Source organism: Canis aureus, chromosome 5 (assembly GCF_053574225.1).
Source record: "Canis aureus isolate CA01 chromosome 5, VMU_Caureus_v.1.0, whole genome shotgun sequence".
NCBI lineage: Eukaryota > Metazoa > Chordata > Mammalia > Carnivora > Canidae > Canis > Canis aureus.
Genome location: NC_135615.1, coordinates 76319944 through 76346811, shown reverse-complemented (window position 1 = coordinate 76346811; position 26868 = coordinate 76319944). Strand labels below are relative to the sequence as shown.

Genomic DNA, 26868 nt, shown 5'->3' with positions numbered 1-26868 from the left:
ATGCGTAAGGCCACAGAGCTAGATGCTGTCAAAGGTAAGACTTAAAACTCCATCCCCCAACTTTTGTACCACAGTCTTTTCTGTTAAACCACAGGTATCTCTGTTAACTGAACAGCCTAGCTTGGCTCTGTCCAGAATCTGTAACATGAGTCATATGAGGAATTTAAAAATTTCTAGTAGCCACATTAAAAAATACAGGTGAAACTGATTTTAATAACATTTTCTCTAACCCAATGTATGTGAAATCTTATCATTTCTTCATGTAATCAATATGAAATTATTAAATAAGCTATTTTATAATCTTTTTTTTTTTTTTGCTATTTTATAATTTTGTCATTGTACTATGTCTGAGAGATTGGTGTGTGCTTTATACTTCAGCACATCTGGATTTGGACTGGCCACATGTCAAAGGTACTATGGCCAGCCCCAGCTAGCTATTTGAATTTAATGATTGATGGATCAAATTTTCAGGGGAAATAACTGAAGAATGTGAAAGGTGTTACACAGACATCATGGTACATAGACAAAGGAGTCTTAAAGCTGGTAGCCTGGGATTTGGATCTTGATTCAACTGTTTAGCAGCTGTTTAGACTCTGGCAAATCACTGACCCTCCTTGATCTCCATTTCCCTGGTTGGTTTATATGCATCCAAGGGCTATTGTAAAGATCTGTTGAGCAGCATATATGAAATATACATGTGTAATGCGTGTATATGTAAATATATATGTATGTATGAAAATGATTTGTTGTAGAGCATCCAGTACTCAGAGTGTTATTTTCATTTCCCTAAAATGCAAACGATTTTGGAATGTTGTCATGTGGTGAACACCAGATGGATAATGAAGCAACTTTATCAAGCATCTTTAGCATCCTATGAAATCAGTACAAAAGCAAGTGGGAAGCAACTAACGATGTCTCAGGTTGTTGAGCTGGGAAAGCCAGCTCAGTTGGTCAAAGTTGGAAGGTACAAATCTCTCTGAGTCTCCAGTCTGTTTGCCTACTGAGCCCAATCCCAGCTGATAGCCTGTGGAGTTACTACTGTCAGGGAGATCTGAGCTCTTGGGCCAGCAAGCTGCATGCCTGTAATCTGCTGTGTTAACATTATTCACTTACATTTGCAATTCAGAATTAGAGGGGGAAAGCTCTGCTGGAAGCTGCACTGCTTCACAGCCCAGCTGCAAGCCATCCTCTGATAATGGAGAGCATCAGTTATCCAGGTCCATAGGCATGTTTTCATCACCACTTGGCTGATGAAAATACTGAGTTCTGGAAAGATTCAGTGATTAGGCCAAAATAAATGGGCTGAGAGTTGAACTCAGGTAGCCTGACCCTGAGGCTGCTTTAGGGACCAGAGATTGTTATTAAAGAAATACTAAATAAGCTGAATGCAGTTAGTTGCTTTCCCTTCCTCAGAAGGCAACCTGGAGGCAGTACTTTAAATGATCCTGTTTTTACTTCTTCTAGTGGCTGCCCCACACCTCTAAAGATAGAGTTGTGTGGTTATTTCTCAATGTATTAATTTTAGACATTTCTGTTGACTTCTTGTGGTGGGTTATACAACCTCTTTTCCTCTCTTTTTGTTTTGATGTTATAAGCATTCAGGCTTTGTAAAGCTTTTTTCCCTTCTCTTAGCTTTCTGCAGCTACCTTTGGCTTCCAATAAACAGAATTTACATATAAGCATCATGTAAGTAGAGCCAAGTAATGTGCTGACATGCCATTTCCATCTCTACTAATTTAATGCCACTAGAGGAGAATGCCCCAGAGTCCATTTCAAATGGATTCTTCTTTCATACAAAACACCAATTGTTTAAAATCATGACATGCTTTATTTTTGGATTATGCCTTTCCCGTACAGTTGCTTCCCCCTGGCATTTCTGAGCCTCTGTTTTTCTTGTGGGGAGTAACTAATAAAAATCGCTAATCTTTTCTGAGCAGTTGCCACATGCTGGATACATTAGTAAGTGCTCCACACATAATAATTCAATCAATACAGGTACCCAAAGAGGAACGCACAAGAGTATCACCATTATACAGATGAGGAAATTGAACCACAAAGATGTGAAGGATTTAATACAGATGGCTTGGCTTTATATGCCTAACCACTGTGCTCTTCCCAAGGGACATATGCCATAGTCACCATATCCCTAATCCATTCTAGCTCCCTACTCATTCTGTGTTCCTTTTTCTTTCTTTTTTTTTTTTTTAATTTTTATTTATTTATGATAGTCACACAGAGAGAGAGAGAGAGAGAGGCAGAGACACAGGCAGAGGGAGAAGCAGGCTCCATGCACTGGGAGCCCGACGTGGGATTCGATCCCGGGTCTCCAGGATCACGCCCTGGGCCAAAGGCAGGCGCCAAACCGCTGCACCACCCAAGGATCCCTGTGTTCCTTTTTCTAATTTAGATTGGTTTCTTTGCATTTAGACCATGCCTTTCTTGTCCAACTATTACAATTTATTTTATTTTATATTATTTTTATCTTTTTAAAATATTTTATTTATTTATTCATAGAGACACACACACACAGAGAGAGAGAGAGAGAGAGAGAGAGAGAGAGAGAGGCAGAGACACAGGCAGAGGGAGAAGCAGGCTCCATGCAGGGAGCCCAATGCGGGACTCGATCCTGGGTCTCCAGGATCACACCCCGGGCTGCAAGTGGCACTAAACCACTGAGCTACCGGGGCTGCCCTACAATTTATTTTAAATGGACATCTTTGGAGTCTATTATTCTCCTTTCTGCACCTGTGGGAGAAGTCCATATAGATCCTGGAAATGAATTTGGAGACTTTTGGTCAGGGGATTCTTTTTCTGGGTACTGGGTACATAGTTTATAAAGAAGGGATGTCATAGACTCTGTGTAGCCATGTTTCCTTGGCTCCATAGAGTCCTTGACCCATAGAGAGGGGTGTGGCCACAGAGGGTCAGAGTACTGGCTAAAAGGATGGGGCCCAGGGAAGAAGATCCTCTTTCTTGGGTCTAAGGCCAATACTGTTTTCTCCAAGAAGTTTTTAAGAGCTTTTGAAGATAAACCCATCCTCAAAGCTCAGTGATTTGCTACCACTCCACTGAAATGATTCAAAAGAATGTATCTTGAGTTCTGACTGTACAGTTGTGGGTGGCCACTTAAGGGTCAGAGCTGCTATGCCATCTCTGCCATGCCAAGGCAAAGGGTCCCCAACCATATACAATATCTGTGTTATAGATCAAGAGGCAGATGCCAGAAATCCCTGTGGCATTTACCAGAAGGAACGGCTGCTCTGAGAGGCATGTCCTCTTGGCCATGTGGGCTCCTCATCTAGAAGGGGCTCCTGAAGATTGAAGCAAGGACAGTAAGTCACAATGAGGAGTTGTACTTGTGATATGCCCGAGAAAGTTCTAACTAGACTGATCCTCCTGCAGGCTGCAGCTATTCACCTTTGCTCCACATCCCTACCCCCCACATTTTACCTGAAGCACTGGAGAATAAACAAAAGCAGATAGGTCCTGGAAAGAAGCTAACACTTGGAAGAAAAGAATGCCACAGGATGAGTTTCTAATATTTTATGGCTTTCAGCACACTGCAGTCAGTACCATTTGAGGGTGTCTAATATCCCAATAGAAAACCTACAGTAGGGAAGCCCAGGTGGCTCAGCATTTTAGCACTGCCTTCAGCCCAGGGCAGGATCCTGGAGACCCAGGATCGAGTCCTACATCGGGCTCCCTGCACGGAGCCTGCTTCTCACTCTGCCTGTGTCTCTGCCTCTCTCTCTATGTCTCTCATGAATAAATAAATAAAATCTTAAAAAAAATAAACTCCAGATCTCTGTGGCTGACCAGCAAATCATACATATATAGGAAAGACTATAAGCAGGTCAGTTAAGGATACAAGAAGTAAACTGATATTTGAGCTGCTTTTCCAAAGATGATGTGCTTTGAACCCAACCAAATAAATTACCTGGCAAAATAACAATCACAAAAATCAGCACTCTTTAGAGGAATATAACAGAATCTAGAGTGTTCATAACATTCACAGTGCAACCAAAATTATTCAAAGAAGAGGAGAATGTGATCCATTTTCAAGAGAAAAAGATAATCAACAAAGATTTACCCTAAATGAACAGATAATGATTTTAAAGCAGCTATTATAGCTATGCTCTTTGCTATAAAGGAAAACCTATTCATAGTGAAGGAAAAGATAGGAAACCTTAATAAAGAAATAGAAGTATAAAAAAGAACCAAATGGAAATTCCCAAGGTATGAAATATAGTATCTGAAATGTGAGAAGTCATCTAAGTCTCAAAAGATCATGAAGTGAGGGTGCCAGTTACCATTGATGAGTGAAGTAAATAAGCAAAATAAATGGTCCTGGACCAAGAAACAAAGAGAAGAAGGAGAGGCTAGTTTGGCAGAGATAAGACAGATGTCTGTGGTAGCTTTTAAAACTTTCAAAGGGCTTCTCTTTTCTGTTTAAAATATAATGCAAGTTTATTGTAGGGATTTTGAAAATACAGATAAGAGAAGAAAACAAATATCTATTGCAATACCACCACCTGCATAATTTACTGTTAACATTTTGCTGTTTATTTTTCTAGTCTTCTAAAATGTTATCATCTTTATTTTATTTTATTTTATTTTGTATTTTTATCATCTTTATTTTAATCAAATAAGTTCACACTCTATATACTATTTGAAATCTGCCTTTTGATGTTAATACCTGTCCTGGACATCTCATCTTTCCATGCCTCTAAATATTTTCTTGCAACATCATTTTTGATGATATGACTGGATAGTAATTATATACTAAATGTATTAGTGTTATATTTTCCATATAGATTACAAATGTTTTTCTCAGTTGGTTTTTGCTTTTGATGCAAATCACGGTGTGCCTATGCTTTCCTCAGTTGGCAATAGTCCAATAAAAATCAGTTACTGGGATCCCTGGGTGGTGCAGCGGTTTGGCGCCTGCCTTTGGCCCAGGGCGCGATCCTGGAGGCCCGGGATTGAATCCCACGTCGGGCTCCTGGTGCATGGAGCCTGCTTCTCCCTCTGCCTGTGTCTCTGCCCACCCCCCCCCCTTGTGTGACTATCATAAATAAATAAAAATTAAAAAAAAAATAAAAATCAGCTACTGGGGCTCCTGGGTGGCACAGTTGATTAAGGATCTGACTCTTGTTTTCAGCTCAGGTTACGTTTTCAGGGTTGTGAGATCGAGCCCTGTGTTGGGCTCTGCGTTCAGTGCAGAGTCTGGTTGAGATTCTTTCCCCTTTTTCCCTCTGTCCCTCCTGGTTATGGGCTCTCTCTCTCTCTCAAATAATAAATAAATAAATCTTAAAAAAATCAGCTACCATCTCTCTGGATAACCATCTATTAAATGACATTTCCGATGTGGGCAGGGTCCATGTCTGGTTTGTTCATCTCCATATTGCCAGCACATAGCATATTGCCTGGAGTGAAGTAGCTACTCAATAAAAATATGTGTTGGCTAATCAACTAACTTCTAACCTGTGCCCCTGAGGAGAAGGCCCAAGGGTACCATGACTGCTGGCTAACTTCCATTCTTGCCACGTAGCTAGTCTGTTTTTGATCTAATAATTCATGCTCTTTGACCAAGCAATTCCTCTTCTTGAATCTAAACTTTTTCAGAGATGTAGGCAAAGATTTATATACAAGGATGTCCATCTGAGGTTTATTTATAATAGGGAAAAATTGGAAACTATTTCTAGGAATAGGGAAATGATACATAAATACATGATAGACAAACACAAATATAGGGTTTTAAAATGCTTTTTGGTAACATGAAAAAAGATTCTTATGATTTAGTGGCATATGAAAAGCCCAGAATGTAAAATTATAAGATTTCTCAACTCTGTTAAGACTAGCTGGAAATATACCAAAAATTATTAACAAGTGGTGTATGAATTGGGATGCTTTCATCTCTAAGGAACTGAAAATCTGACTTATGGTGCCTTAAATTTTTTTTTTTTTTAAAGATTTTATTTATTTATTCATGATAGTCACACAGAGAGAGACAGAGAGGCAGAGACACAGGCAGAGGGAGAAGCAGGCTCCATGCACCGGGAGCCCGACGTGGGATTCGATCCCGGGTCTCCAGGATCGCGCCCTGGGCCAAAGGCAGGCGCCAAACCGCTGCGCCACCCAGGGATCCCTATGGTGCCTTAAATACAGAGGTGTTTATTTTTCTCTCATAAGTAGCCTGGATATTTAAGGGAGTGGCATTGGCAGCTTGGTGATGTTAAGTTTGGCATCCCGTGATTCTGTCTTCTTTATGGTCACAAGATGACTGCCCCAGCTCCAGGCATCATGTCCACATTTGAGGCAGGAAGGAGGAAAGGGAGTAGCACAGTGCCTGAAGTGTCTGTCCCTTTTATCAGACACATCGAGAGCCTACTGAGGTGCCCCAGCAGATTTTTGCTTAGGTCTCTTTGACCAGAATTGGGTCCTGTGGCTGTCCCCATTTACAAAGAAGCTCCAAAGAGAAGTATTTAGCTTCCCGGTCTCCAGAGTGAAGGCCGCAGTGGGGAAGTGGTAAGAATATCTGTGGTGTTAGTTAATAAACAGTGTCTTTTACCCTGCTTATTTGGCGGGCTTATGGACATTTTTACTTTTCTTAGCTCTTTTCTGTTTTGTCCAATTTTTCTACAACCGGCCTTTATAATTTCTATGATTGAAAGAAAAATACAACAGATGCTACTTTAGAAATTCCTTGTGAAGTTGTGGGCTTATGTCTCAGGAAGCACCTGTATTGTCATCAGTCACGAATGTACAGGAGCAACTGTTGAATTCTGTGGGAGCTGGATTGACCCATCTATTGTCCCCTCCACCCCCTTCCCCCAATTAGGCACTGTGCTAGTTACTCGGGCAAACATCCCTTTACCTAATTCTCATAACAGCCACCTTTCCCAGAAGAGATGAAGGATGGTTACACAATTAATTCACACACAGTATAAAGCAAAGCCAAGTCTCAGATGATGGCACCAAGCTTTAATTTTGTATATTCCTGCCACGCAGCAAGTTCAGTAAAGATTGTGTTGAATGAATGCAGAGTAGATGAATCATTTAGATGTGCAAATGTTTTTTGACAGAATGAATTTCACAAAACTTCTAAAAATTATGCTCATCAAAGGATACCACTAAGTAAATGGATATCCAAGCCACAGACTGGAAAGTATACTTGCAGAACATCATATAGATGGATGTGCAAATTTTTTTAACTACAGCTATTACTTGATAATTATTTCTTACAGCATATCTCTGTTACCACTATTTTAATTAGTGTGGTAGAAGAGACTGTTACAGATTGCCTGCAAGAGAAGAACTCTGCTCTCTTGCCTGTATCTAATATCCTTGACTAATATCTGGATTAAAAAACTTAATATGACTTCAGATGAAAAGACAGCTGAGGATTTGTTTCTTGTGGAGTCTTTTTTAAAAAATATTTTATTTATTCATGGGAGACAGAGAGAGAGAGAGAGAGAGAGAGAGAGAGAGAGAGGCAGAGACACAGGCAGAGGGAGAAGCAGGCTCCATGCAGGGAGCCCGATGTGGGACTCGATCCCAGGACCCTGAGATCATGCCCTGGGCTGAAGGCAGATGCTAGACTGCTGAGCCACCCAGGCATCCCTCTCGTGGAGTCTTTAAAATTTTTTATTATGAAAAATTTCAAACGTATACAAAAGTAAAAAAAAAATAAAATGAATAAACAAGCAAACAAACAAACAAACAAAAAAACGTATACAAAAGTAGAGAAAATGGTGGTAGGACTCTGTACCCATCATCCAGCTTCAAGAATCATCAAGATTTTACTTTTTCCATTTATCTCCCTCCTATTTAAAAAAAAAAAAACTAGAGCATTTTAAAGCAAACCCAAAGACTCATTTCATCATGAACGTTTTTATAATTGGGATAAAAAGCCTTCTGAGTGGCCTCGTGTTTCTTTCTTTAGGTCTGCTCACATAGGAAGCAGTGGGATGAAAGTCAGCCGGCTCCATGACATAAAAGAGGCCCGGGAGCGGAGGGGCACATTCCTTCCAGGCTGTGCAATTTGTTTTGCTCTCAACCCAGGGCCCTCCTTCGCTGAAACTCCTCTGGCCTTAAGATTTATATTTTTTTCAAATGCTGAAAATAAAATATCTGGCTTCCCTCTAGCTAGAGACATCTGGGAGTGTTACTTCTGAAAGTATTTTTGGCATGAAAATGTCACCCAAGTTGCTGGAAGTGATTTGGGAATTTTAAGGTATTGAAAGCATCTGACTAGTGTGGTGGCTGAGGCCTAGTGGGTAGAGGTTAATTATTATCCTGGCCAGTCATTTCCCATTAGGATTCTTGCTCCCTATGTTCTTCCTGTTTACAGCTCTTAGTGCTTTAGGTCAAGGATTGGACCTAGGGCTGGTATGTGGAAGGTGGCAAAATAAGTACCTGTAGGAGACGTGTGGCTGATGGTAGGATAAAGGGGGGACTCACTGGCCATCCTTCCTCTAACCCTGCCTGGCTCCCTGGAAGTCTAGCACGTTGGGAGACCCACAGAGGGCTCCTAGAGAATGCTGGGATCAGATGTTTGCTGATGGGCTCCACTAGGTAACAAACCAGAAAGTTCTGACCCTCTGAGTCCCACATAGGGTACTGGGTATCAGGCTAGATCAACTGAGATGTTTCCCAGGATGAGCCATTAAAAGAATAATAGAAGGAGCAAGTGGGATTTGTAATTAAGGGGGGACCATAGGGGTCCAGCAAGCAGGTGCTGAGAGCAGCCTAGGCTGAGGGCAGGAGTGGAGGCCATTGAGAACAGGCTGGGAAGGGGAGAAGAAGGCGAAGGCCGGTGGTTTGGACATTATCCAGGGGTGGCATGGTAAAGCAAAACATCCTCTGAACCGGGAGCCAGGGAATCTTGTTCTTGTCCTGACTCTGCCACTTACATTTGGGGTCTCAACTGCCCTACCTGGGAAAATGGAGCCAGTGATGCTGTGCCACTCGATCTGATGAGCAATGAGATACGAGAACGCTTCATAATCTTTGAAGTGTTGTATGCATGTGACCATCATGATCTCCACCTACCTCCTTCCTGTGTGTGGGGATGATCCTGTGAAGGAGAAGCGGAAGTGCTTTGTGTTAAGACGCAGTACTTACATAAGCAAATGTGAGGCTGGTAGGGCTCTAAGCAGGAAGTGCGTTGATACCATGCTCTCCGATTTCTTTGAAATGTGTAATATTTTGCAGTGACACATGAAAGAAGCCAAGTCTCGACTCTGAGATCCCAAGTACCAGAGTGGGAGCAAGCAGGGGCTAGGATGGAGCCTTCTTTTGCACCACAGTTTCGAGAAGAGCAAAGCAAAAGAGAGAGTTAAGTTCTGGGAGGTGATTAAACTTTTAGGGTCGGCTGGAAGGGCCCTCAAAAATGATCGTTCAGCCTTCTCGTTCTACAGATGGGAAACGGAGCAAAGCCCAGAGAAAGGAAAACAATTGCCCAAGAGCACACAGCGAGCTTGTGGCTTCAACCCTAGGTGTGTTTCTCTCTAAGATCTGCACAATTCCCATACTTGTTCCCAGCCAGGGCCAGTCACATTCCCCCCCCTCACCCCCCTGCACCCCCATGCCCCCATCCCCCAGCCCACTGCTAAACACCTGGTCTGACTGCCCCCTGTAGCCCGGAACACGAACAACTGGGGGTGCAAGTTAACCCACCACGCCTGCGTACACGTGTAGGTGGCAGACGTAGGAAAGATTCATTTCATCCTCAAGTTCAGAAGCCATTCCAGAAATCAGAGGCAGCGGTGATCTCCTGGTGGCAGGAGTATCAATGATCTTTATTTTATCCTTTATAATATTCAGGATTTCCTAAAATATTACAACAAACATCTATAATTTTATAAACCTCACTCCCTCCAAATCTTATTTTAAAAAAGAAGGAAATTGGAGGGCCCTGACATGCCCTCCAATGGGGTCCACTGAGGCCAACCAGTATTGTCACGCCAGGCAGAGGCCCTGAGCCGGGCAAGGTCCTGAGGTCATCCACCTTTCCCGCCTGGCACCAAGGCCAGCTAGGCGGCATCTCCCCACCTCCTGAAATGTCCTCCTCTCAATACCGTTGCCAAATTGGACCTATTTTTCAGGGTCCAACACCAATTCTGCTGATTCTGCGAAGGTGTTTTAACGTCCACCTTCCCCATTGAGATGAACACCTATCTCCCTCTTCTGACCACTAGTGGCACTTTCTTTGGATCCGTTTTGTGATCCTTATCTGCCTTGTCCTGGAGTCTTTTGTACCCAGGTCTGTCTCTCCTACTGGGCTGAAGCCTCGAGGGTGGGTTGGGCTTCCAGTAATATCCTCCACCTGGCAGAGGTAGAGCTCAGATCAGTGTTTGCTGAAGGGAAGCGAATTGAAAATACAGATTCCTAACGAAGGGATCTGCCCGGGCTCATCAACCTTGGCACCACCGCCCTTTGGGGTCTGATAATTCTATGTGGTGGGGAGCTGTGGGTTAGGAGCATCCTTGGCCTCTACCTACTAGACGCCAGCAGACACCCCCGGTTGTGACAACCAAAAGTTTGGACGTTGCCATATGCCCTCTGGAAGGCACAGTGCCTCCTGTTGAGAGCCCCGGAATATGGTTTATCAAGGGTCTTTCATAAACAATCCATCGGAGCAGAAATTCCCATTTAGCAGATGAGAAACGCAAGGCTCGCACGGAGTTGGACTTGGAGCAGAGTCTTGCACATAGTTCTCCCACTGCAAGTCCGGTGCCGATCCCAATACCCCAAAACCCCTCAGGACCCCAGCAAGGTCTTTGCTTCTGGGCTTCGTGTGCCCACGCCACTCTCACTGCCCCTCCACCCCGTCCTGCATTCCATCCTGTCCCCTCCCCTCCCAACCCAGGGCCTGTGCCAGGCTGTGACCCACTGGTTGACCCTACTGGTCCATGCAGACTAGAACACAGGCGGTGCCTCCGCATGCCCTCTAGTCTTCTCCAGCACCTTGGCCTCCTCCCCATGCTTAAACACGCTGATGGTGACCTGTCCTGTCTCAGAGCCATACTTATTCTTGACAAAGACACCGTAGCGCCCACTGTCCTCACTGTTGACCCTTTCGATGGTGATGGTGACCTCCGAACCCCTCACTTCCATGCGGTAGCGGTCAAGGAAGGCGACAGGCTGGTCATTCTTCAGCCAAGAGATTTCAGGGGTGGGGTCTCCTGAGATGACACAGGTCAGGCACAGGGTCTGTTGGAAAGGACAGGAAGGGAATGCTCAGTCTCCCCTCCTTATAATCCGCCTTGGCATTCACCTTCGCTCCCCCCAGAGAGCTCCCAGTACAAATTGCTCCCCGTGAAAAATGTATTATGTGTGTTCTACTGTAAGCCATAAAAGGATAACATTAAAGGGAGAGACGTTTTATTTTATTCCCACATCCTCCTCAAATTTTCTAGACTAATACTTAGAATTTCAGACCATCACCACCCTAGCAATTACCTGCCCCAGACTGGCCTGAATTTTGCTTTCTTGCTTTTTGTCGCATACATGCCATTTTATGATTATGATTTTACCGTGCAAATAAGACTATGTTGTTTTGATACAAAGATTTATGAATCGGGTTTGAAACCTCTTGGACAAGCTCTAACACAGGGCCCTGTAGTGTAATGGTCAAACACTCAGACTGGAGCTGGGCACATGCAGACTCTGTGAATCTCAGGTCGGTCCCTTCGAGTTGTGGGACCTTAGGAAAGTCTCTTAGCCCCTCTGGGTTTCAGTTTCCTCAGCTATGAAGAGTGACTCGTTTCCTGTGGTTGCCTTGATGTTAAACAAACTAAGGTATGTGCATATATATGGAACAGTGCCTGGCACAAAGTAAGCACCACATGCACATCGGCAATCATTTTCTAGAACGTGAGGCTTGCAGACTTTCAGTTCTAGAAGGGCTTTTAGGGATCATCTACTAGAACTCCTGTAACGGAAATGCAAGTTCACAGAAGTCTGTGATGCCCGTGGGCCTGACACCAGGCTCAGCGTCTTCCTTTGTACCACATATGACCAGTGAGGTGTGGCCACTTGACCTGGCCTTGGTGGAGCCGGCAAATTTGGTTTTTGAGTCCATGGCGCTACACTGTATCATGAGCTTTGATGGATACAGAGGGAGCAAGAGGGGCACCGCCGGCCACGGGCTGGGGTGGTCAGTACCTTATCTTCCATGATGGTGGCTACATCTGGCAGGCCTCTCACCACTTTGGCACGATCTGGAAGGGAAAAGAGAGACTCCTGTGATGAATGATTTCCTGCCAGCTGCTTCCCAGAATCAGATTCCGCAGAGCCGGGGTTTATTTTTAAGCAATGATTCTTTTCTCTCTTTTCATCATTTTGGGTGGAAACCTTTAGATTTGTTTCCATGTTTCCTTGCCTTCACTAACAGAAGATAGGGGACCTACTGTGCTTCTGTTACTGACCTGAAGCGATCCTTATAACGGGTGGAACCTGGAGGTGACAGTGAGGTGCCCCGGCCCTCAAGAACTGGGAAGGAGGAACTGGCTGGGGACACCCGATGAAACTAAAGTATGTGGGCTTGGTGGTGGCATCCCTGCTGCTCAGAGGCCAAGCCTCGTTCCTCCAGGGTTGGGACTGTGTCCTGCCTGGACTAGGTGAGGCCCCTGGGTCCCGACAGCCAGAACCAGCTTCAGCTCTGAGGTCGTCCCACCCCAGGCCTCCCCTCGAGAGCCCGCCCAGCCCCGTTCCCATCTTCCCGGCCTTGCGGGCCCCAGCTTCTGCCCCTGACCTTGTCTGCAGGCCTGCTCGGTCCACACCCACCACGTCCACCATCCTCGGGCCCCTTTCCATCCATTTGCCTGTGTGCTGCTGCCGCCACGGCCACACAGACCCCACGGGGAACCAGGACTTCAGACACCTGCCCAGAGGCATAAACTCACGGGAAGCTGCCCCAAACTCAGACACGAAAACAACAGCAATGCGAGGGGACTTACTCTTCTCAATGATGGCCAGGGCTCTGAAAAACAGACATGGGGAAAAGGCTCGAGCTGCGCTTGTTGAAGGACAGGCCCGCCTGGGAAGGGTGAGGGGGTGATGCGGGAGGGGCAGAGCTGGCCGGGGCTCCCAGGAGGGGGTCCTTGTACCCAGCTTGCACCACACCCCAAGGGGCAGAATGGACAAGTTGGTTCACACAAGAGATGCGAAGGGCACTTACTTCAGTCTCTGGTGCTCAGCGAAGGCGTCGTCAAAAGCTGTTGGAAGGAAAGGGGGAGAGAAGAGGCGTGTCACCCCTCAGTCCCTGTGCCCTGCAGGACAGGGCTTCACGATGACTGCTCCTCCACTGTCCTCCCATTCCTGTGGGCTCTCAGGGCAGTGCTGGGATCGGGTGGGGCGATGGGAGGCCCCCCCACACCCTGCCCTTCAAAGGACTCTGGGATTTTCTAAACAGGGTTTCTCTGTGGACGGACAGGTGGACAGCTCACCTTGTCCTGAGAGATCCGTGGAGAGCTGCCGGGTATCCTTCCCCGCGGCTATCTCCAGGGTGTATTTGCCCTTGTCTGAGTCTTTGGGGTCCAGGATGTGGAGCCAGATCTCATCGAGGGTGTTGCCAGCCCTCACCCGGTCACCACTCTCCAGGCGTTTCTCTCTGGATATGAGGACATAGAAATGTTTGACACGGCTCAGCTCATCAGCGCCGCCCTGCTCATCGGTGCTGGCTGGCTGGGGGTCTGCAGGCACCCCCTGCCCCAAACTCCTCTCCTGGGGCTTTGTTTCCAGGTGTGTGGTGTTCCAGTGCCGAGCCTATATTTGTGACATGTCTTTCAGGCTGGGGATCTAAGGACACGGGGCTCCAGGGTCAGTGCTTACCACTTCCTCCACCCTTGGGGCAGGGGTCACTTCCTCACCTCTTCATTCTGCTCCGCTTAAACCCTTTAGTGTTTCTTCTAACAGTCATCCTTCCCTTGCCCCTAAAAACCACAGAACTCCTTCCTTTCTTTCCTTAAACTCCATTCCTGGAGACACCTGGTCCACATCTTCAGTGTCATGTCGCAGAAGTGACACTTCTGGACTTGATCACTGGGCTCCGTAACTCTAGCTGGGAAAGGAGCTCTTGGCTTTGGTTCTCACTCATTTGACAAACTTGACCAAGTCGGCCTAGCCTTCTCCATGGGACAGGGGCAGTCATGTCTGCTCTGCGAGGCCGAGGCACGCAAACGATAAGCAGCCCTGGGAAAATAATGCTCGCAAACTGTCTGCGGTCACTTAGCTCCGGGCTGAGTCTCTGTGGACAACTTGTCCATCCTGCCTTCAAGCCCTGGAACTCAGTCAGTCTCTGCTGCACCTCTCCCTCAGCCTGGCTGCCACAGTTTGCTAAGGTTGCAAAGACCCACAAGGGCACCGTGACCCACCCGACCTTCTGGTTCTCCCCCGTTCTGCATCCTTCCCTCCCCCGCCCCCCCCGCCCCAGTTCCCAGATGCTGCTCTAAGACAATGATCCTTCTGTGGCCATGGATGTTCTGGAAAAATGATTTTATCACCAGGGTTCCCACCTTCCCTGGGGAACCTCCCTTCTGTTAATTGCTGTTCCCTGTCTCTGACTCCCTCTGAGGACACTGCAGTTGGTGGGAGACCCTGTCTCTACCAATCCCTTGGGACTGGGCTCTGGGGCAGATGTGCCTGTCCTCCTCCATCCTATACGCCCCCACCCCAGCCTGGCTAGGGCTCCAGGGCAAAGCCAACTTACTTGTGGAACCAGGTGGTTCTCATGTACTGGATATTGTAGTACTTGACCTTGCTGAAGATCCGGATCCCCTCCTCAGTCCCCTGGATTTTCAGTGGGGTCGCAGAGAGCGCTGGAGAGGCAAAGGAGAAAGCCAAGGTCCTTTGGGCAGCACACATGGGGGCCAGCCAGCTCACCCCTGCTCTGGGGGTGTGGTGGGGGGAATGCCTCATTGTGAGGAGGCAGGAACTTCTCCCTCAGTCTTTGAGGTTGGAAAATAAACCTATGCCTGGTAGCCGAGCCTGTTTGGAGGTGCCCTGGAGGGTCTTTGCATCAGGACAGGGCTGAGCAAAGCAGGGAGGGGGGCTTGCTTACCACCAATCCTGCCCAGCTCAGTGAAGATGGCATCCAGGGCTGGAGGAAGACAGAGAGAATGATTAGTTGATGTAGGGCCCTCCCAGGGATGTGCCTGGGGTGGGCACGTCCCTGGAAAAGGCTGGTGACACTCATGGACAGCTCAGAGCATGGGGAGCTCTGTGAGATGACTCCCATGGCTTGGGGGTAGAGGGGGTCTGGGGCACTCCCTGATGGATGGGGCAAGGGGGCACTATGGATGGAAGACAAATGGGTCAGCTTGACAATTTTCTTGAGGCTGGACCAAACAGCCTGATGAGGAGTCTGGGGCCCAGGGGAGGGTGGAGGAATGAACTCTGGCTTTGGGTCTTGAAGCCTAGGCTCACTGTGGTACATTGCAGAGAACATAGGTGTTGGTGTCACAGACCAGGCCTCTGTCACTGACCAGCTGTGCAGCCCTGGGGAGGTCACTTGGCCTCTCTGTTGCCCCAAGTGATATGGGGATCCCATACATTTTACCCCACAGGTCATATCATGTCTCTTGATTCTGTGTGACCTCCTGGGTCCTCCTGGCCCATCTCTAACATTGCCAGCTCCTACCTTCACCTGTGAGGTCCAGTATGGTGTCATCCTCCCCTCGATCGTCAGAAACTGTTGCTCTATAAATTCCCTTGTCCTCTTTGGACAGCTGGAAAGAAGAGAGATGATGGTGTCAGCATGGGTTCTGGAAGGAGTGCAAATCAGCCCGGACTCCAGGCCCGCCCCTAGCTGTGTGATCTTAGGTAAGACTCTTCTCCCTGAGCCTCAGTGTACCATCTAGAATGGGTGATCTCTAAGGCTCCTTCTAGCTCCAGAGCTCTTCGATTCCAAGTTCAAGGCTTGGTCTGGGCCCAGGGTGGGAGTGAGGGGGAACTGAGGGCAGAAGCAGACACCCCACATTTGGATTCACAGGCAGCTGTGCCAAGCAGAGCATGATGAGCTCTCCTCACAGGGTAACCTGAGCCACCCTGCTCCCTGGAGGTCCTCAGATGGAGAACCCCGGGGACCCCTCTGCACTTCTCCTGAAGGAAGTGAGTTGTCTTTGGCCCATGACAAGGGGCTCCTTTCTGGCACATGCTCGTCATCCCCAAATGAAGTCTGAACTAACACTCAGCAAAGCAAGAACTTGGATTGTGCTTTTGAAGCACCTCCTTCAGGCCCTGGGAAGTGCTGTCTGCTTCCCCTTCCCCTGGAAGTGTCCCTCCCACTCCAGGTCTACATAGTCTGTTTTGAGGAAGAATCCAAGGCAGAGACAGCCCTTAATCTGGGGATCACAGGGCTGAACCCCAATAGTCTTCTCTTATGTACCCCTCTCTTTCTCCAGTGAAGGTGCCAAAGTCCCAGCCAAACCTGGGGGAAGGGTGATTGGAGTGACTTCTGACCCCACTCTCCAGCCTTGTGTCTTAGTATGTGAACCCTCTGAGCCTCCGTTTACTTGTCTGTAGAATGGTGGCACCATCCTTGCCCTGGCCAGGTGCTGTAGCTGCTGTGAGGATCAAGGGAGGTAACCCTTTGGAAGCTGGAAAGTTCTGTGCCAGTGGGTCGGGCTGTTATAACAAGGCACAGTAGCTATTAAGCACCTACTTGACGCCCAGCTCTGTGAAAGGAGGTGACAAAGGGCAAATCCTGGCCAGGATTTGGGGAAAGACCCTGAAATCATTATTTTCCTTCCTAGTCAGGAAACCTGCATTGGTGCCAGTCCTCCCTGGCACCCAGTGAGGCCACAGAGACCAGCAGCAGGGCAGAAAAGCATGGAATGTTTGAGAACAAGCCTTATGTTTCTATCGTAACCAGACCACCCTCCTCTGGAGGCCAGGAGGTGGTCATGGGCTGGACAATGGAGCCCCAGCCCTGCTTTGCTCCGCCCAGACCTGCCTCGCACAGAGCAAGCATTCCTGTCCTGAATCCTAGACTGAACAAATCTTTGAGAGAGCATCCCTTCTTTTAAGAGTTTTATCTTTTTAAAAAATTTTATTTATTTATTTATTTATTTATTTATTTATTTATTTATTTATTTATTTATTTATTTAATACACACAGAGAGAGAGAGAGAGAGAGAGGGAGGGAGAGCAGGAGAGCGCACAAGTAGAGGGCAGGGCAGAGGGAGAAGTAGGCTCCCCACTGAGCAGGGAGCAGGCTTAACCCACTGAGCACCCAGGTGCCCGGAGAGAGCATCCCTTCCCACCCATTCATGTAACAGATGAAAACCGAGGTCACAGGAGGATGGTGACTAGCCCAAGGCCACACAGTGGCAGGGCCAGAAATGGAATCCAAATAAAAAGGAAAAAAATCAGTATTATTGTTCCTTCTTTATTTAAGATTTTGCTATTTTCCCCTCCATGGGCTTTTTATGCATTAATTTTTTGTAAAAAACACTGCATGAAATATTATTAATCTCGCTTACTGGGTTTTTAGTGCCCCCTTAAATTTTGCGCTCAAAGTGAGTGCCTCACGTGCCTCACCCTGATTCTGGCCCTGCCCCTGACTACCTGCCCAGTGCTCCTGGTGCTGCCTGGAGGGTAGGAGACATGAAGCTGGAGCTGCACTTACCTCTTCGATGCACAGAATTCCCACTCCAGTCTGGGGGTCGTACTGACCATCCGGTGCCTCTCTCTTCTGGAAGAACCACTGGAAGTGGGTTTCCTTCTTGGTGTTGGTCGCCTGAGGGAGATGGGGAATGAAGAGACTTCCTCAAACTTTCTCTTTTTTTAACTAAAAACTCAACTCACCACATTTTTCTTTCTTTTCTTTTCTTTTCTTTTCTTTTCTTTTCTTTTTTCTTTCTCTTTCTTTCTTTCTTTCTTTCTTTCTTTCTTTCTTTCTTTCTTTCTTTCTTTTTCTTTCTTTCTTTCTTTCTTTCTTCTTTTTCTTTTTTCTTTTCTTTTTTTTTTTTTTGACAAATCTGACTCTCCCCCACCCCCATACTCACTCTTAGCTAATTCCCTCCCAGGTCTCAGCTATTCCTTCCTCACACCGTATCTCTTCTCTGGTTTCTGGATTTTCACTAATGATTTTCACTTTTGATCTCTTCCCTACTCCCATTTTTCCTTGCTTCTGCAACTTACAGATGCAGGTTAGATGTCACCTCCTCTAGGAAGCCTTCCGTGAAGCACCCCAGAGTGTCCCTATCATGATTAACTAATTTCTTGCACGTGTCTGGATCACAGCAGGAGGGCATGCTGTTTTCCAAGGATCCTGCCTCAGACCCCTGGGCTCCTAGAGGCCTAAGGAGACCTCACTTCTTCATCTTTGTGTCCTCAGTGCCATGCAGAGTATCTGCTGCATAGTATCTGCTTTGAGTTAGCTGAATGGATATGATTCTGGGAGAGCACTCCCCCTACCCTTCCTGCCCTTCCCCAGTCATCTAAAAAGGCTGCAGGGTGCGGAGAAGGGGCCTCAGCTTTGGAGTCAGACAGACTGGGTGAAAACCGTGCTCTAGATCTACTTCTTACCATGTGGTCTTGAGCTATTTCTCTACCTGTTTTCTGGTCCATGCTTATCTCACAGATGATTGTGAGGCAGATGAGCACTGAGCACAGGGTCTGGCAAGGCCCTGTGTCCCTGATGTCCCTGATCAGACCCTGATGTCCCTAATAAACATCAGGGAATCCCTCTCAATATACAGATCCTCACATGCTCCCAGATGCCCAGGCCCTAGAGAACCCTTTCCCGGAACAGCCAGGAGATCTGGCTGAAGGCTGACCCAAACCACACTGATTGGTGGGTTTCTCCAGGGGGTGGTTTTGTTTTCCAGTTAAATGTGGTCTCCCTGGGGCTGCTGCTCCTGGGCCTCAGCCAAGCACAGGAATTTGGGAAAGTGGGCAAGGACGGCCACCGGGCTTGGGGACGAGCCACCCGCTCCCCGCACTGGGCCAGGGGGCAGGGCCGGAGGCAGGGCCGGGATTTGCCTTGCATGTCAGCAGCACTTGGCAGTCGTCCGTGACCTTCCACTGCAAGGGCTCCTCGAAATGCGGACCTGGGAGCGCAAACAAACACGCCCACCGTCAGAGCTCCAGGCTCCGCCAGACGAGGGGGCAGCGAGGCAGGGGCAGCGAGTGACCGCAGGCCGGGTGGGCCCCAGCCCAGGCAGGGACTGGGGCGCGGAATTCAAGGAGGCGTCACTCTCAGGGGTGGATCGGCTCTCAGGGGTGTCGCTCTGGGTTTTGTTCTTGCACGAGGACCCACCTGGATTGCACCGCAGCGGCCCTCCCTCTGGGCTCTAGTAGCCCACCGACAGGCAGGTGCCCGGCAGGTGCCCCGCAGGTGCCCAGCACCCACCGCCGGCCTGGTGGCCACGTCGTCCGAACTGCACCCCAGCACTTCTTACCCTGTTTTCTCTTCCAGTCTCTTCTCTTAGCTTCTGCTTTCCTCAGAAGTTTGTCGAACTCTGTGAACACACAGGGAGGAGCTGGCATGAGCCAGGAGGAGCGCAGGACCTGAACGGGGCCTAGGGATGGACGGGGCGCCCCAGAGCAGAGAGCGGGGACCTGGGGGTGGGTGGGGTGGGGGTGGGGCGGAGCTGACCGTCATCCACCAGGGCCAGGGTGATCTGGTTTTTGGCTTTTCCGTCCTGCAGCTGAGCGGTATAGGACCCTTTGTCATCCTCGGACAAGTTCTCTATGAGCACTTCCACCAGGCCCTTCTCTCTGTCAAAATTGATCTTGCGGTTCTGGGGAGAATAAACCCGGAGATTCTGTTTTGCTCTTTTCCTATCCCAGGAGATTTGTGCCCTATCCCAGGGCGGGCTTGGACGTGGGGAGGGGATGTGTGCAGAGTTAGGAGCCTTCCGAGATGCGAGGGGAGGCCCTGGGTAACTCCGAGGCTTCCACACACTGGGGTCCACCACCCCTGGGGGCCCTGGGAACACCTATGGGATCCAGCAGGCACAGGAAAGAGTCTTGGGTGCTTGAATTAATTGCAATTCATAATAAGCCCCAACCCCTACTGTGCCACATTTTCTACAAATCCTCACAAAAGTATAAAGGATAATGTAAAAAATGCCTGCCTCTGTCCTTGCTACCCAGAATTAACATTCATTTCCATTGTGTCATGTTCTAACAGCTCTTAAAAGTCTTATTTTCCACATTTAGGACTGTATTCCCTCTGGGTTTATTTGTATATATGATATGGGGGAGCCATCTAGTTTTAGTTTATTTTTCTGTCGGGACAAGCAATAGTCCCGATGCTGTGCACTAAAGAGTGCAGACTTTGTCACATGTCCTCTTACCACGTGCCAAGGTCTTTTTTTTTTTTTTTTTTACGTGCCAAGGTCTTGATTAATCTTTATGCACAACTTTCACAGCAATTTTCTCATTTGCTTCTTTTGATCCTGGGACAACCAGCCCCATTGTACAGATATAGAAACTGAGGCACAGAGAGGTGACGAGAACTGCCCCGGGGCACACAGGAGGTGGGTGTGAGTCTGACGCCCAGCCCTGAGCGCTTTCTCCTCTGTCAGAACCACAGCCCTTCTCTGTAACACGTATCTTCTGGTGGCCACGGTGCCATCTGGGGATGGAATTTGCAAATCACACGATGGATGTCACGACTGAATTTCTCCTGAGATCGAAACCTCCCATGTTTGTAAATAGTTGATTACGGGCGGCTCGTGGTTGAATCTAATACAACCTACACACATGATTTTTTTTCCCCTCCAGAAAAGCAATGTAACACCACGACTGTAATATGAAGAAGAAATAAAAGCCATATGTATTTCAATAGTAGATGCTCCAACATAATCTCACTCATGCTGCCCTGATTTATAATGAACTGGTTTGAATTTAAGAGAAGTTAAGTAAAGCAAGAGGATCAGGAGCTATTTGGTACGAGAAGGACAGGAAAGTGAACGAAAGAGCGTAGGTGAAGGGGCTCATAGAATAACCCTGTATTTGGTGTATATTAAAACTGTGCAGAAATCCTGTATATTATAGAGTTAGGGTCTAGGCTTGGATAATTATGAGCACGAATGTGAGTTTTTAATCTTAAGAACGGATGATAGGACATTCAAAAGTTGTGGGTGGCACGAGGATTCTTTATCTGGAGGGTCCCTTGCATCAGTGGGCAGCTAGCCACGAGCCCCCCACCCCCCAAAGCCAGGTGTCCCACCCTCACCCCACCATTGGGTCAGCCAAAGCATGTGGCTGTTTCTGCAATGTCCACCAGGGGGTGGTGCTGGGCTGTGGAGAACCACTGCCCCGAGAGGCCACATCCTCAAGGCAGGGGGCCTCCCCTAAGAAGTCTGAGCCCCCAGTTACCGGTGAGCTGAAGATCTCCTTCTCGTTGAAGATTAGATGCAGCTCCGCGGCCGGAGACAACTTTTCTACTTCCAGCCACAGCCGCACCTCTCCTTTTTCGAGGATGTCAACGTTCCAGCCCGAGATCAGCTTGATCACTGGGAGGATGGGAGGATGGGGACACGGAGGGGGTGGGTGGGGCCTCCTTCCCCCCTGCTCACTCCCAGGCCAGCCCCACCTCCAGCGCACCCTGGGCCTTGAGCGGGCAAAGTGCTTGAAGCTCTGAAGGCCACACCACCGGGATGGGGGCCTTAGGAGGGTTTCCATTTCAGCTACTCTAGATAGAAAAATTGTTTGAAGATCTTATTTATTTATTCATGAGAGACACAGAGAAGACATAGGAACTGGCTCCCTGTGGGGAGCCTGATGTGGGACTCGATCCCAGGACCCCAGGATCACGACCTGAGCCGGAGGCAGACGCTCAACCAACTGAGCAACCCAGGCGCCACCACTCTAGATAGAATTTATCTCAGAGAAGCATTTGGTGTTCCTATGGTTTTGAGGCCATGCTTCTCAACCTGGCTGGCCACTGGATCTCTGAGGATTTTCAAAAAACACCAATGTCTGGGCTCCATCCCAGAGGTTATCTGATGTGTCTAGGGCAGGGCCTGGGCATTGGGACTTTGAAAAGTTTTCAGAGAGATTCCAACGTGAGCCCAAGTGCGTGACCCCTGCTCCAGGGACTGCAGGCTACTCCTCACCAATGACGGGAGGCAGGGGTTTAGAGGATCCCAAATCCAAACTACTAAAGAGCCAATAATAATAATCATAAGGAGATGAAACCAACCACACAGCCCTCCTCGGTACCCTACCCCCTTCACACCCTGCTGGCCTCCCCCTTTCTCATGGACCCTGACCCTCTAGCTCTTGGATGCTCCTATCTTCCTCCCACCCCCCAACCCCCCACGCTCTGGCTTCTCAACCCTATTCAGCTCTGCTCTGGACACCCCAGGGGGCCCAGCTTACCTGGGTTTCTGATCTCATGGCTCAACTTCTTCAGCTTGTCCAACTCTGGAACAGGAGGAACAAGGGGGAAAAGAGAATGAAAGAGAGAATGGAATGCTTGGGCCGTGGGGTCCATCCCAAGGGACTCCCCCCGCCAACCTGGAGTCACTTGCTACACAGGTGGTGATGATGAGCACTGTGGGCCTTGGCCCCGGAGCACCGAGGGGGATGTGGGGGGCTGCTGCCAGCCACCCCAAGATCAAGTGCCACTTCCTCAGAGAAGTGCCCACCATGTGCCAGGCTCTGCATTACCTCACTAGTCTTCACATAGGGCTGTGGGGCGAACATTACTGTCCACCTCTGAGCACTCCGGGCTCACTGGTTCCTGAGCCCCAGGGTTAACCCACTCTAATATATTGTCCCGTCTTGAGGGGGGAGGCCCCCCATCCTGAGCACTTCAGTCTACAAGCCTCAAGGGCAGCTCAGCAAAGTTCTCTTCACTTACTGCTTCTGTGTATTAGGTTTGTAGGTTTGTGCCTTCTGCTAAGTTGAGCTCTGGACTTACATGAGTGTCTGGTACACAGTAGGTGCTCAGTAAATGTGTGTTGATGGAAGAATTGGCAGGGGGTAGAGGCCATACTTCGCTTTCCTTGTAAGCCCCAGAGTCCATAGAATCATCTGATGGTATCTGCATAACGTTGTTTCAGTTGGGGCAGCGAGGGACTATGATCTCCCTTTACAGATGAGCAAACTGAGGTCCAGAAAGGTGACATGACTTGTTCAACCTCAAACAGCCAGAAAACTATGGAACCGGAACTGGAACCTGAGCCTGTCTGGCTTCTTAATCTTTTATTTTTATTTATTTATTTATTTTTTTTAAAAAAATATTATTATTATTTTTGGCTTCTTATTCTTAACAAAATCAGAGAGTCTCCTGTACAATCATCAGCGGGCAATGGTCTGTCCCTCAGTTACTCTGGAGACTGCAGAGCATGAGTCTTGTCATTTGTCAGCCCTGGTCCCAGTTCTGCTTAAATCAAACATGAACGACCCTTGAGAGGCAGCATCTACTCCCTGGTTTGTCACAGTCCCCACTGCTCCCTACTGTCATCCTCATTCTTCAGACCAACTGCCATTTGCAATTTTTTTTTTTCCATTTGCAATTTATCCTCACACTGCACTGTTGCATTTCCAGGGCTGCAGAAGAAGGTGAAAGAATGCTGGTACCTTTGCTTTTATCAAAAGTAGAAAAAGGAAAGAGAGACAGGAAGGATGTGAACTCCACCAAGCAGGGATTTTTGGCTGTTGCACTCACTGATGTAACCCCCAGGGCCTAGGACAGTGTCTGGCACACGCTAGGTGCTCAATAAGTCCTGATTAATCGCCTGGCTGACTGAATGGGTGGGTGAGGGCCTACTTCTTTGGAACTTGCTGCTGCATTAATTTTTGTTGCTTCTTGCCAGCCTCTGGGGATGTTTGTGTTTGGGACTCTCCATCAGGGCCTGTCTCTCTGAGGAGCTGGTGGTGGAGCGGAGGGCATTACCTTCCTCCGTCAGCGTGTGGCTGGCCGAGATGTCTTCATCAGCATCGGTGACCACCACGGAGTAGGTGCCCAAATCTTCAAGGCCAGGCTCTTTCAGGATGACCTTGGACCTGGCAGACAGAGAGAGAACACAGACTCAGTGAGGTGCCTCGTGCATCGGAGGCCTGGGAGTTGGAGGCTCTGTACCCCAGACGCACCCCTGGTCATGCTACGGAGCAGGGATGGTTGCCTCCTTACACCTCCCTGGGGCTCTCTGGCACAGGGTCTTCTACTGGCTGCACTGCTCTGTCTCTCCCCCCATGGCTCAAGTCATCGTCTGGACAGGGCCCAAGCCAGAGCTACTGGGGGTGGGGGAGTGCGACATGGGGGACATTCGACATCTGGCCCCTACCCCTCATTTTACAGATGAGGACGCTGAGCCCAGACCTCTTCCAAGAGCAGGTCACTGTTTGTGACTAGAAACCAAGGCTAGAAACCAAGTGCTTAGCGTGGCCTTGGAAGCACAGGTGCAAAGGCACACGCCATTCCTTGCAGAAGAAGAATCGCCAACGAATGTTGCCCGGTCTGCTCTTAAATGTACTGTCCCCTCATTTCTCCCTACGGTGGCAGGCAGCATCCTTAGGAGAGGGACCAAGCAGCCCCTGTCAGGCCCATTATCTGTGAGTCCCGCCAGGCGGTCTCACCCATGAGCTTCTGGCGACACGCCCGACAACATCTGGGACCTGTGGACTGGGTCCGCCACCTCCCACTCCCCTCACTTACTTGTTAGCTTTCTCCTCGACCCTGACCCTCTGGGGGTCTGGGGGGCCCTTGTAGTCCTTGGACCACTGAAACTCCGCCGAGTCAGGGGCCTCGGGGGCTTCGAAAGCCAAGTAGATAAAGCCTTCTTCATCCACCCCAACCTCGATCTCTTGGGCATCTGAGGGCAGGATTCAAGGGAGGGCACGGGACATTTAGAAGTAATAAGCCAGGTCCTACACCTCCCTGCTTAAACCTTCCATGGCTGTCCACGGTGCTTGAATAAAATAATAAACCCCAGTATCCTTGCATGGCCTCCAAGGACTTGTGCGATCAGTCCCTTCTCGGCTCAGATGTCACACCTCCTCAGGGAGGCCATCCCTGACTGCTCTGGCTAAAGTTAGCCTCACTCCACCCTACCACCCTGTTCATTTCCTTTCTAGCACTTACTATCCTCTTATATGATCACCTTCACGTCATCGGTACCTGGCTTACTGTCCTTCCTGCCCCTCCCCCATGCTTGAGCAAGGGGCCTTGCTTTCTTGTCACTGCTCTGACCCTGGTGCAATGTGGGTGTCACCAAATATTCGTTGAATGAAGGAATAAGCAGAAGAATGGAAAGAAGATGTGCTTTAGAGTTTGCAGAGCGGAGTGATTCCATCTCATACCGGCTGTGTGCTCAGATCATTTAACTTCTGAGCTACAGCAAAAATCAGCTCTAAAGTGTGGGCAATGATCCCTCACCTGGGGGCTTGTCGCAAGGGCCAGGGCCGTGGGAGGACCTAGCACAGCACCTGGTGTGTGTGGTAGGAGGGGACCTCAGCAGTTGTGACTGCAAGACAGACAAAGCCTCGTGTAGCATCTGGAATGCAGTTGGGTATTATTTTAAATATCCACAAAGGGTTGTGTGAGTTTATGAATTTGGCATATGAAAGAATGGAAGACCCCATCAAATAGAAATGTTCATATCTTGGGCTCCCACATAAATAAACGGGAGTCGGGGGTGGGGGAGAAATAGGCAAGAAGGAAAGGCAGAGCTAGAAGACGGGGAGGGTGGCAGTGGGAGGGGGCCCCGTCCTGATCCACCTGCTTCTCCCGACCCCCATCTGACCTCCGCCTGTCCTCGATGGCACAGCCTGGCCTTGTGGTGCCGGCGCCTCCGCCTGCCCCTACCTGGCTTGTCCTCCAGGAGTATGGGGTCGGTGGGCAGGGACGGCTGTCCTGGACCTGCTGAATTCACCGCCTGGACCTGGAACACGTAACTCTTCCCCGGCTGCAAGTCAGAGATCTGGGGGTGGAGGTGGGGGGTAGAGGGGTGGGTAAGGGTGAGCACCTAGGACGGCAGACTGGCCCTTCCTACAGCCCCGGCCACAGGGGCGGGGGGTGCAGGGAGCCACTCGCCTGTGGAACCCAGTTAGGGCACAGGCCGCCCTGGCGTGGGGAGCGGGCCCGGAGCACCGTGCTCTGCCCAGGCCCAGTTTGTAGGGGTCCCCGGGCTGGAATCGCCTCCCGCGCCTACGCACCTGCAACTCTGTGCGCCCAAGTCACCAGCTGCCTCGCCCCCTTCCTGCGACCCATCTCTCCTCCGGCCATCACCCAGGGAGAGGCCTGGGCATCGTCTCCAACATCTTCTTCTCGAGCCCTACACGTCCACCCACCCGTTTCACATCTTATGTCCCTAACGTTTCTCGAACGTGGCTTCTCCTCCCGGCGTCCCAGCCACGGTCCCGATGGAGGCTTCATTTCTGCTCTCCTGGACTGGTCCAGCAGCGTCCGAGATGCTGTCCCTGACCCTGGGCCCCTCTTCCCGCTCCACCTTTCCTTCCGCCAGTTCTTCCGAGGTGCCAGTCTGATTGCGTTCCAACCTTCCCGCGGCCTTCTCGGGAAAGTTCAGGTTTCCAGGTTTAGTTCCTAAAGGCTTCCTCATCGGGCCTTAGCCTTCTGCATGCCCCCTTCACCCCATGACTCCCTCCGGGTGCCCACGGTCACCTCCTCCGTTCCCCTCTCACGGCTCCACACCCTTGTCCTTGCTGGGCCCTCTGCCTGGAATGTTCTCTCTTTCTTGGTCTAGCCAACGCCTGTTCATTCTTGACCACTCAGCTCGGGCAGACTGAGGATTCCAGGAAGGGTCTCTCGCCTTCCTCCTTGGAACTCCTAGGATCCCTTTGCCCCCCCTCCCCACCCCCTCCCCCGTCAATGGTACAGTGCACAGCATGCTGATTGCCTGTTGCCCAAAGACCAGGGCCTATTTAGCTTTTTACGTC

General features: G+C 49.1%; 1 protein-coding gene across 1 annotated transcript in view; it reads right to left on the bottom strand.

Moving 5' to 3' along the window:
- Window positions 1-9771: 9771 nt before the first annotated feature.
- The window catches only part of MYOM3 (myomesin 3), a 47706-nt gene continuing 30609 nt past the window's right edge, over window positions 9772-26868 (bottom strand). Inside the window, exons 21-37 of the mRNA XM_077899129.1 lie at window positions 25778-25892; window positions 24629-24785; window positions 23867-23976; window positions 22345-22389; window positions 21340-21476; window positions 19610-19754; window positions 19413-19472; window positions 18994-19061; window positions 17636-17746; window positions 15647-15734; window positions 15068-15106; window positions 14717-14825; window positions 13455-13618; window positions 13187-13223; window positions 12966-12988; window positions 12172-12227; window positions 9772-11217 (exon numbers count right to left, since the gene is read on the bottom strand). Coding sequence (XP_077755255.1) covers window positions 10924-11217; window positions 12172-12227; window positions 12966-12988; window positions 13187-13223; window positions 13455-13618; window positions 14717-14825; window positions 15068-15106; window positions 15647-15734; window positions 17636-17746; window positions 18994-19061; window positions 19413-19472; window positions 19610-19754; window positions 21340-21476; window positions 22345-22389; window positions 23867-23976; window positions 24629-24785; window positions 25778-25892 — 1758 coding nt within the window. The 3' untranslated portion in view covers window positions 9772-10923. The remainder of the gene's footprint in view (window positions 11218-12171; window positions 12228-12965; window positions 12989-13186; window positions 13224-13454; window positions 13619-14716; window positions 14826-15067; window positions 15107-15646; window positions 15735-17635; window positions 17747-18993; window positions 19062-19412; window positions 19473-19609; window positions 19755-21339; window positions 21477-22344; window positions 22390-23866; window positions 23977-24628; window positions 24786-25777; window positions 25893-26868) is intronic.